This window comes from Saccostrea cucullata, unplaced genomic scaffold, assembly GCF_032062105.1.
Source record: "Saccostrea cucullata isolate Sc308-1 unplaced genomic scaffold, CSIRO_AGI_Scuc_v1 ctg7158, whole genome shotgun sequence".
Taxonomy (NCBI): domain Eukaryota; kingdom Metazoa; phylum Mollusca; class Bivalvia; order Ostreida; family Ostreidae; genus Saccostrea; species Saccostrea cuccullata.
The window spans coordinates 1,027-13,227 of NW_026928275.1; the positions used below are offsets into that span (position 1 = coordinate 1,027).

Genomic DNA, 12,201 nt, shown 5'->3' on the forward strand with positions numbered 1-12,201 from the left:
ATAAATTGACATTATTTTTCTTCTACCGTGATAGATATTCTTATGAAAAATATTAATTTAAAAAAAATCACTTTTATATAAAACGTTTTCCCTCCACTAAAGGTTGAAATTACTGTTATTCAGTGGTTGTTAATTATAAGCAAATATTATTTAATTTCATTGATAAATTTATTTTTTATGTATTTACATATTTAACATGCTTAATGACATTTCATGTGGCTATTGTATGCACAAGGTGGATTTGGATTGGGTTGCCTAAAAAACTGTTTTTGTATGTGGGAATTTATAGGTTTTATTTTTTATAGACTTGCTAATATTTTTCAGTATGGGTAACATCGTACATACCTAGGTCGTAAATTGTATAATTTATAGATGTTTTGCCTTTATGTCTGATATATCTTACCTGAGTATTATTATGATTATACTGTACACCTGACCATGGTCTATGTTTTGTTTTATATACAGTATTTGACCTTGTTTACCAGGTAAGTTTTATTGTTTACTACACCTGATCTACCGCTGCTGTTTACCTGTATACTCCTGCGGGGGAGAGACAAGTGTTACAAACAAATATAAAGATTATATAAAACCAGAGGGATCACTAAAGTACTTAAATTAAATCTCGTCTTGTCTTTTGATTATTAATTGCAAAGATTAAAATAGAAAAATGCATTTTTTTTTCCATTTTATTATAGTAGATTACAATGAATCATTACAGAAAATGTCTATTTTTTTTCATTTTTTCATCTGTTTGAAGATATCTGACATAAACAGAAGTATTTCTTAACAAAAACAAATGGCATATTGGACTAAACACCATGACTAAGAATGCATAAAAGTTGTGCCAGGGGGAAGAATCAAACCCCCATCACTCAATTTATAAGCTGCGTCTACACACTAGGTTCCAGTGACCTATCAACAGGGGTAAAACAATTGTATAACATTAGTAGATATGGAACTTTATTTTAAGAATGGAGTTGGTGCAATTTTTTGTACTTTCTCTTTCTATAAATTATTTATTTATTCCACATTTAGAGATTCCATTGACAAATTTCCCGTATTCTCATTTGTGTAGCTATTTGTATTTTGTGGTGTGGTTCTTGTCTGAGAGGTTGTTGGAATGAGTATAAAGCAGACTGGAGATTTCCTGTTGACAGATCCACAGAATCTGCCATATTATATATTATTCATATAAATAAGTTTACAAACAACAATTAACTGAAATAAAGTCTGTACAACAATATAATAATTCTGATAATTGTAGCTGTGTTTATATTACTGTAGTGTTCTTGTCTATGAGATTGTCGGTATGAGTATAGAGCAGCCTGGAGGTTCCCTGTCACCTGTTGACAGATCCCCAGAATCTGCCATGATATGTCTCTGAGACGTGTATCTAAAATATGGCTGTGATCATAGTGAACTAGGGTCTGTAGATCATCTAGAGCTGTTTGTGCTTGCATTGTGTCTACAGATCTGCAGCACAAGATCTCTAGCATGTGTAACATTATAAAGGGTGGGATAGCTAAAAACTGCAATTTCATCTGTAGACTAGACCATTGTTCTGGTATCAACTCGCTGATGTAATTGATTTTATTAAAAAGGTTGATATTCCATGCTACAGCCTGTCTGATCTTTGTAGACCAAGACTGTCCCCCTACAGCCTCAATATACATCTCTACATCTAGATTCCTACACATCACATAAGGCTGTGTCAACTTGTCCTTGATCTTCTGAATAATAGATAAAGCTTTTATGTATCTAAGTGTCATGTAATAATACATGGCTAGGTACATCATATCACTAATAAAACCAAACTTGGAAGCTAGTTTTAGTATGGAAACGGAGATTTTGTCAGCATTATACCTCAATTTGTTTTTCTGTGTACAGGTTTCGATGTGTAATTTGAAAGCAAGGCTCTGAAAGACAGAAGCTGTAAGTTTCTGTAGCATAAGAATGCTGTACTGTGAGGGGAAGGGTGACTCTATCATCTGTTCTAAAACTTCTAATGAATGTAGACAGGCGATGCATTTTTGTGGATTTAATGTTTGGATTGTTTCCCTGTCATGTATTTCTTTAAATAAGTATACATCAAATTCAGCTTCAGAAATAAGACTTGGTTCATCTGTACAGATGATGATTTTCGGGTTTTGAAGGACTTCTTCTATATCTGACTTAATGGAGGGACTTTGTAGCAGGAATGCTAAACCCTTCTCATACAATCTATACAGTCTAATAAATAGTTGATGTTGTTTTCCGCCATGAATTTTGCTCAGAAACATGTTGTTGTCTGGAATGAAAAAGTTAGGACAGACCCCCTCATACACCCATTTGAGGATGAGTTTAAAACAGACCCAGAAACACTCCAGGAGATTTTGTGGAGACCAGTGAGGTATTGCATTTTGTTGAATCACCCAGAAAACTGCTGTCTTCATGTGATAGGAAGACAGCAATTTATCATCATTACCTACTCCATTGTTAATTATTTCTGTTAAGAACAATTTAAGTAAGCCATAGGTTAAGAATTGACAATGATTCATTGCATACACAAGTTTTTGTTCTGCCAGAGAGAAAGAAATTCTCCATTCGTGGTCTTCATGATGTCCTAGCTTATGTCCAATTGCTACAAAGTGACATCCATTTTTCACTACTTCATCAACAACATGACGATGGGGCCATTAGTGACATCTGTTTATCCATGGGGAGGCAGATGGAGGCCAAAAGTCACTGACAAAACAGTTGGCATAATCATACTCTGTTGTTCCAAACATTCCACTGGCACAGGGTCCATGTTGGGATGCATTAAGTGGAAATGCAGAACACATAATTTGTCTGTATTTAGAACTAGATACATAATATCTGTTATTCATTCTAACACACGCTATCTGGATTCCTCTGTCCATGCTTGGTGACAACAAATATAACAAAGTGAATCCTGGTGGACTATCAGAACAGTCACAGAGGATCAGTGTCTGTCTGTTTGTGTTGTAGTACTGAGACTGTGATAATTCCCAGATCACACGGTGATTATTTGACCATATCATAATGTCCATATCTGATTCTTTCAGTCTAAATCCTTCTCTGCGACTTCCACTCAACATCATACTGCACTTTCCACTGATCATTTGGTTTTCCATTATCTCACTGATGTCCACCACATCTCTCCTCATGGCCACCAGTTGTGAGGTCCCCAGTTTACAACAAAGTCCCACAAACACTGACTCTGATACATCCTGAATGGCTGTTTTACTTGAAATGACGAAAGACAAATTCAATATATATCAATCTAACACAGTATGTGACTTAAGTCTTTAACTTAAAATTATCATAGATAAATCTATTTATATATCTTATATGCAGTGCAATTTCATCCTCTTTTTCTTAATAAAAAGAACTATTTACATCAATCATTTGTTTTCAACTTAATATCATTCAAATTTCAAAGAATAAAAAAATGAATATAACGAAGAATATATCGAGCTCAAAAAATTATTTAAAAATTCATAAACAGGGGCCTCTAAAAATATCTGAGGTGGGATCAGGTATCATGGAGGAGTGAGCATCCCATCTGACCTTGTACTTGTCATGATCAGGCAAACGGAAAATCTCTAGACAATTTTGCGTGAAATGAAATATATGGAAATGTTACTTGACAACTTTATTAAGTGTTGATTTGTTTAAAGAAAAATTTTAATCATTCAAATTACGAGAGTTGTTACAAAAAGTTAACATTTTTAACACTGTATCGTGCATTCAGATACATTATACAGAGGTAATTTTAAAACATAAAGTAAAAAAACAATAGACCACCATATTGGTTTCATTTCTATATATTTAGCAAACACAACTGTAAAAAAAATACATGTATATATTTAAGAATACTTTAAAATGACAAAACAGCATTTTCCAAAACATTTTGAAAGCTTTCCTAAGTTAAAAATTATCAACAAAATCTAAAACTTACATTTGTGAAGTTCTAATGGAATCCATTTTGAGCATACTTAAGGTAGAGAGCGTATCAAGGTAATGCGCCAGCTGCATCAAATCAAAGTATAAACAAAAATCAATTTATACAGGGAAATGTCCGTCCATTGATTGATGTAGGAAGTATAGTTACATTATTGTTTGAGTGTTTTAATTTTTTAGATTTTGTTTTAAGTGTCTATTGCCATTATGTAAGAGTTTATCGTCGTAGTTTATAATGAAATTTCAAGATAACGAAGAGTTATAAATGTCAAATTAAAACCATTTAAAACATACAAATTTTAATTTGAAACTGAGTAGACAAGGGTCACTAAAACATCGAAGATGGGATCACGTGCCATGGAGGAGAAAGCTTCCCTACTAGACAAGCACCGGCACCCGCCGTATGTATGTTGCCATAATCGGAGGAGTGGAAATTTAGTATAAAACAATACATGGCGTAAAAATTCGAATGAAAAACAGTATGTCAACATTTTACATTTGACTTAGTGATAGATTGTGATTACTAACAATATTTATGTAAGAAAAGCCTGTCTTGATTTTAAAATTTGTCGTATTCAGAGCATGCTCTTGAGTAGCGAATTAGTTGGATGACATATTCAACATATGTAGATGATAGCGGAATATTGTACTACATAAATATAAGGAAAGTTGACGTTAGAAAAGTTAAAGTGATCTCGCTTGTCATACAATTTAGTTTTTAGTTTGTATTTGTCGTCTGTAGTCAGTAAAACATACAAATATGAAGCAGATATGGCAGAATAAGTGTGTCTTTTGTTTCAAGTCCACTGGGATAAATCGAGTTGACATATAGTGCAAATTATTGCTAATTGATAAATAAATCATCGATATATCTGACTTTTGGGTTGTAGGCCATGACATGTGTTTTCTTCTGATGTAGTTTTTTTTAAATAAATTTTTCTTCACACGAATGTAAAACAGGTCGTCAAATAAAAGGAGCACAGTTAGCACGCATTGGAATTCCAACAGTTTGTAGTCTCCGGAGACGAGGTAGATTTTATAGTATAGAGGGGTCTAAACCTATGTATACTTATCTTTTCGTTATTTACAGAATTAAAGAGTGGCAGCGTATAACACTAAACAAAAGCAGACGGATTTCTTTAACCCAGAACGTAAGGAGGACTATGAATTTATCTCGGGAACTCGTATGAGAAAGCTTGCCAGGGAAGGCCAGGACCCGCCCGACGGATTCATGGCTCCTAATGCCTGGAAAGTCCTGGTCGAGTATTACCAGTCTGTTAAAGAATAACAGGAAGTGACATCATCCTACAACAGAAAGTAGTCTGTAAACTACTAAGTGTAATTTTAGTGGTTTCTTCCTGCAGGGACCAATGTCTTTATAAATAATTTTTTTTGTTGAATTTATTATATATTTGTTTTATTTATTTATATTTTATGAGCAAATTGTTTAAATAAGGATATGGAAATAACGAACAGTATTCAATCTCAACGTCCATTAAACAAATATACAAAACAAGAGCAGAGCAAACACGGACCTCCGAAACATCAGAGGTGGGATCAGGTGCCATGGAGGAGTGAGCATCCCCTGCTGACCGGTCACACCCGCCGTGTGCTCATTGTCATAATCAGGAAATAACGGAAAAAATATTTACATTCTCTTTCTTATGGCATTAAAAATATTGTTATGAAAAATAAAAATCACTTTTATGATTAATTCTTCTTTTTTCCTTCACTGAATGTTGAAAAGTTATTAATGTTATTCATTGGTTATTTTAAGCAGACATTATATAAATATTGCATGTAGTTGAGTGTAACATTGAACATTTTCACCCCAAGGAAACCATTGTCAACCGAGGCGCAATGTTTTTCGAGGGGTGAAAATTTTCAATGTTACAATCATCTACATGCTATATTTATTATACTATACTGAATGTTTTATACAAATACTTATAGAAGTGAACAGTGCGCACATAAATTCTGCTCAGTTGCTGTTTTTTTGGAATATCACCCATCGTCAGGCAATGTTGACTGTTGCTATGCTGGAGGGCGTGGCTTCATTATTCAGCTGGTAATAGTGTTTTTTAATAAATTTTTCTTGACCATTCAGATTCAACTAATTTACATTGAAGTATAATATTACCAAGGGGTATTTAATAGCATCAATAAATTTATTTTTTATGTATAAAATCTAACATTTTTAATGACACTGTGTGTGGCTACTGCATGCATACTGTTGAATGGGATTACAGTGTAGAATGATTAAAAAACTTTTTTCATATGTGGGCCTTTTTAGGTATTTTTTAAATACTTTTTGTTAATACTTTTCAGTGTGGGAAACATCATACATACCTAGGTTGTAAATTGTATGATTTATAGATGTTTTGCCTTTATGTCTGATATATCTTACCTGAGTATTATTATGATTATACTGTACACCTGACCAATGTCTATGTTTTGTTTTATATACAGTATTTGACCTTGTTTACCAGGTAAGTTTTATTGTTTACTACACCTGATCTACCGCTGCTGTTTAACTGTATACTCCTGCGGGGGAGAGACAAGTGTTACAAACAAATATAAAGATTATATAAACCAGAGGGATCAATAAAGTACTTAAATTAATTATTGTCTTGTCTTTTGATTATTAATTGCAAAGATTAAAATAGAAAAATGTATTCTTTTCTTTTTATTATAGTTGAATACAGTGAATCATCACAGAAAATGTATATTTTGTCATCTGTTTGAAGACGTCTTTCATACATAAACAGAAGTACTTCTTAACAAAAACAAATGGCATATTGGACTAAACACCATGACTAAGAATGCATAAAAGTTGTGCCAGTGGGAAGAGTCAAACCCCCACTACTCAATTTGTAAGCTGCATCTAAACACTAGGTTCCAGTGACCTGCCATCAGGGGTAAAACAATAGTATAACAATGGTAGATATGAAGCCTTATTTTAAAAATGAAGTTTATGCAATCTTTTAAACTTTCTCTTTCTAAAAATTTTGTATTTTACTACATGCAAGCCCAAAATTGGAATAAAATAACCATATCTCATCTTATATATTATAAATGATAACGTGTGGAAATTAACACATTTTTATATTTCATTTATTCCATTCATTTAGAGATTCCATTGACAAATGTCCTGTATTCTCATTTCTGTAGCTGACTAGCTGTTTGTATTTTGTTGATTAGTTCTTGTCTGAGAGACTGTTGGTATGAGCAGCCTGGAGATTTCCTGTTGACAGATCCCCAGAATCTGCCATTTTATATATTATTCATATAAATAAGTTTACAAACAACAATTAACTGAAATAAAGTCTGTACAACAATATAATGATTCTGATAATATATTACTGTAGTGTTTGTTATTATGAGTATAGAGCAGCCTGGAGGTTCCCTGTCACCTGTTGACAGATCCCCAGAATCTGCCATGATGTGTCTCTGAGACGTGTATCTAAAATATGACTGTGATCATAGTGCACTAGGGTCTGTAGATCATCTAGAGCTGTTTGTATTCTCATTGTGTCTACAGATCTGTAACACAAGATCTCTAGCATGTATAACAAGATAAAGGGTGGGATAGCTAAAAACTGCAATTTCATCTGTAGACTAGACCATTGTTCTGGTATCAACTCGCTGATGTAATGGATTTTATTAAAAAGGTTGATATCCCATGCTACAGCCTGTCTTATCTTAGTAGACCAGGACTGTCCCACTACAGCCTCGGTATACATCTCTACATCTAGATTTCTACATATCACATATGGCTGTGTCAACTTGTCCTTGATCTTCTTTTAAAATAATAGATAAAGCTTTCAGGTATCTAAGTGTTTTGTAATAATACATGGCTATGTACATCATATCACTAATAAAACCAAACTTGGAGGCTAGTTTCAGCATGTAAATGGAGATTTTGTCAGCATTGTACCTCAATTTGTTTTTCTGTGTACAAGTTATTATGTGTAATATAAAAGCAAGGCTCTGAAGGACAGAAGCTGTAAGTTTCTGTAACATAAGGATGCCGTACTGTGTGAGGAAGGGTGACCTATCATCTGTTCTATTAAATGTAGACAGATGGTGCATTTTGTAGATTTAATGAGTGGAGTGTGTCCCTGTCATGTATTTCTTTAAATAAGTATACATCAAATTCAGCTTCAGAAATCAGAGTATGTTCATCTGTACAGATGGTGAGTCTTGGGTTTCGAAGGACTTCTTCTATATCTGACTTAATGGAGGGACTGTGTAGCAGGAATACTAAACCCTTCTCATACAATCTATACAGCCTTCTAAATAGTTGATGTTATTTGTCGCCATGAATTTTACTCAGAAACATGTTATCTGGAATGAAAAAGTTAGGACAGATCCCCTCATACACCCATTTGAGGATGAGTTTAAAACAGACCCAGAAACACTCCAGGAGATTTTGTGGAGACCATTGAGATATTGTATTTTGTTGAATCACCCAGAAAACTGCTGTCTTCATGTGATAGGAAGACAGCAATTTATCATCATCACCTACTCCATTGTTGATTATTTCTGTTAAGAACAATTTAAGTAAGCCATAGGTTAAGAATTGACAGGGATTCATTGCATACACAAGTTTTTGTTCTGCCAGAGAGAAAGAAATTCTCCATTCAAGGCCTTCATGATGTCCTAGCTTATGTCTATGGCACGCCAAATTCACAAAAATGAGATAATCATAGTTTCACAGTCGATAAACTAGGTTTATTGGTTGTAAACTATAGTTAACGAACTGTAAACTATAGTTAACAACGTTAATCTATATTTCACATCTGTAAACCATAGTTAACACGATAATCTATGTTTCACAACCGTAAACTATACTTAACACCGAAAACTATCATTTGCGATTGCAAAACATAGATTATCTAATCAATACAGTTTCACGATTTGTAAACTATAGTTTACAAACCGTTAACTATAGTTAACGATCTGATGAATATAGTTTCATGATTTCACGATTTGTGAAACTATGATTAACAACTCTTAACTATAGTTTACGATTGTAAACTATTAAGTTTACAAACGTGACTCTATGTTTATCAACAAAATCTATTGTTAACGCTTATTACAGACAGATAAACTTAAATCATCATTCGTAAACTAAAGTTAACAACCGTTAAATATAGTTTTACAGTCGATAAACCTAGTTTATCAAATGTGAAACTAGGTTTATCTCATTTTTGTGAATTTGGCGTGCCATATATGTCCAATGGCTACAAAGTGACATCCATTTTTTATTATATCATCAACAATATGAGGCTGGGGCCATGAGTGACATCTGTCTATCCATGAGGAGGCAGATGGAGGCCAAAAGTCACTGACAAAACAGTTGGCATAATCATACTTTGTTGTTCCAAACATTCCACTGGCACAGGGTCCATGTTGGGATGCGTTAATTGGAAATGCAGAACACATGATTTGTCTGTATTTAGAACTAGATACATAATGTCTGTTATTCATTCTAACACACGCTCTATGGATGTATATGTTCGTTCTTGGTGACAGTAAATATAACAAAGTAAATCCTGGTGGACTATCAGAACAGTCACAGAGGATCAGTGTCTGTCTGTTTGTGTTGTAGTACTGAGACTGTGATAATTCCCAGATCACACGGTGATTATTTGGCCATATCATAATGTCCATATCTGATTCTTTCAGTCTAAATCCTTCTCTTCGACTTCCACTTAACATACTGCACTCTCCACTTATTATTTGATTTTCCATCATCTCACTGATGTCCACCACGTCTCTCCTCATGGCCACCAGTTGTGAGGTCCCCACTTTACAACACAGTCCCACGAACACTGACTCGGATATATCCTGAATGGCTGTTATACTGGAAATGACGAAAGACATATTCAATATATCTAATACAGTATGTCACTTTAGTCTTTAAATTAAAATTATCATAGATAAATCTATTTTTATTTTCTCTAATATGCAGTGTAATTTGATCTTCTTAATTAAAAGAATTATTTACATCAATCATTTGTTTTCAACATAATATCAATCAAATTTCGAAGAATAAGAAATGAAGATTAAACAAATGAAAACTTAACAAAGTTGGCAAGTAAAATGTCCGAAATGTCCATAAAATATCTAGAAATTTTCCGCTTGCCTGATCATGACAAGAAGTACAAGGTCAGAGGGGATGCTCACTTCTCCATGGCACCTGATCCCACCTCTGATATTTTTAGAGGCCTCTGTTTATGTAATTTTCAAAAGTACTTTTGAGCTTCGTTATCTTCTTAAAGTTAAATGCATTCATTCAAATTTACAGAGTTGTTACAAAAGTTGTTATTTTTAACACTGTATCGTTCATTCCGATACATTATACAGGGGTAATTTTAGAACATTAAGTAAAAAACAATAGACCACCATATTAGTTTCATTTCTATATATATAACAGACACAACTGTAACAAAATACATGTATATATTTAAGAATACTTTAAAATGACAAAACAGCATTTTCCAAAACATTTTGAAAGACTTTCTAAGTTAGAAATTATCAACAAAATCTAAAACTTACATTTCTGAAGTTCTAATGGAATCCATTTTGAGCAAACTTAAGGTAGAGAGAGTATCAAGTTAATGCGCCAGCTGTATCAAATCAAAGTATAAACAAAAATCAATTTATACAGGGAAATGTTCGTCAATTGATTGATGTAGGAAGTATAGTTACATTATTGTTTGAGTGTTTTAATTTTTTAGATTTTGTTTTAAGTGTCTTTTGCTATTATGTACGAGTTTTTCGTCGTAGTTTATGAAATTTGAAGATAACGAACAGTTACTAGTATAAATGTCAAATTGAAATAAATTAAAACAATACAAATTTGAAACTGAGAAAAACAAGGATCACTAAAACATCAGAGATGGGATCACGTGCCGTGGAGGAGAAAGCTTCCCTACCAAACAATCACACCCGCCGTATGCATGTTGCCATGATCGGAGGAATGGGAATTTAGTATAAAACAATGCATGGCGTAAAAGTTTGAATGAAAAACAGTAAGTCAACATTTGACTTAATGATAGATTGTGTTTACTAACAATACTTATTGATTTTAAAACTTGTATTCAGAGCATGATCTTGAATAGGGAATTAGTTGGAAGACATACTAGTATACATGTACAACATATGTAGATGATATCGGAATATTGTATTAAATAAATAAGGAAAGTTGACGTTAGAAAAGTTAAAGTCATGATCTTGAGTAGGGAATTAGTTGGGAGACATATACATGTACAACATATGTAGATGATAGCGGAATATTGTACCACATAAATATAAGGAAAGTTGACGTTAGAAAAGTTAAAGGCATCTCGCTTGTCATACAATTTAGTTTTTAGTTGGCCTTTGTCGTCTGTAGTCAGTAAAACATACAAATATGATGCCGATATGGAAGAATCAGTGGTGTCTTTTAATTCAAGTCTACTGGGGAGTTGACATATAATGCAAACTATTGCTAATTGATAAATAAATCATCGATATATCTGACTGTTTGGTTGAAGGCCATGACATGTGTTTTCTTCTTCTGATGTAGAAGTTTTTGAATAAATTCTGCTTCATACGAATGTAAAAACAGGTCGGCAAATAAGGGAGCACAATTAGCTCGCATTGGAATTCCAACAGTTTGTAGTTTCCGGATACGAGGTTGATTTTATAGTATAGAGGGGATACTTATCTTTTCATTATTTACAGAATTACACGGGGGCGCCTATGGTTTTCACGATGGCACCAGGGTTAATGCAGTTAGAAATTGTTCCCTTCAGAGTGGCAGCATATAACACTAAACTAAAACAGATGGATTTCTTTAACCCTGAACGTAAGGAGGACTATGATTTTAAATCGGGAACTCGTATGAGAAAGCTTGCCAGGGAAGGCCAGGACCCTCCCGATGGATTCATGGCGCCTAAGGCCTGGAAAGTCCTAGCCGAGTATTACCTGTCTGTTAAAGAATAACAGGAAGTGACATCATCCCACAACAGGAAGTAGGGGACCTCCTCCATCTATAAACCACAAAGTGTAATTTTAGTCGTCTCTTCCTGCAGGAACCAATGTCTTTATAAATAATTTCTTTTTTGTTGAATATATTTTATTTCTTTATTTGTTTATATTTTTGAGCAAATTGTATAAATTGACATTATTTTTCTTCTACCATGATACATATTCTTATGAAAAATATTAATTAAAAAAAAATCACTT

At 33.5% G+C, this 12,201-nt stretch overlaps 2 protein-coding genes across 2 annotated transcripts; both read right to left on the reverse strand.

Annotated features, from left to right (window-relative positions):
* Positions 1-1,031: 1,031 nt before the first annotated feature.
* LOC134277017 (uncharacterized) lies at positions 1,032-3,987 on the reverse strand. The gene is given in 3 exon segments (XM_062759293.1): positions 1,032-1,168; positions 1,280-3,246; positions 3,962-3,987. Coding segments are annotated over 3 exon segments (2,130 nt in total).
* A 3,353-nt stretch (positions 3,988-7,340) lies between these two features.
* On the reverse strand, positions 7,341-10,553 carry LOC134277018 (uncharacterized). Its single transcript, XM_062759294.1, has 3 exons — positions 10,528-10,553; positions 9,214-9,832; positions 7,341-7,763 (listed from the first exon to the last, which is right to left on the reverse strand). Exons 1-3 carry the CDS (start codon positions 10,551-10,553, stop codon positions 7,341-7,343), a joined length of 1,068 nt encoding a protein of 355 aa, XP_062615278.1.
* Positions 10,554-12,201: the final 1,648 nt, after the last annotated feature.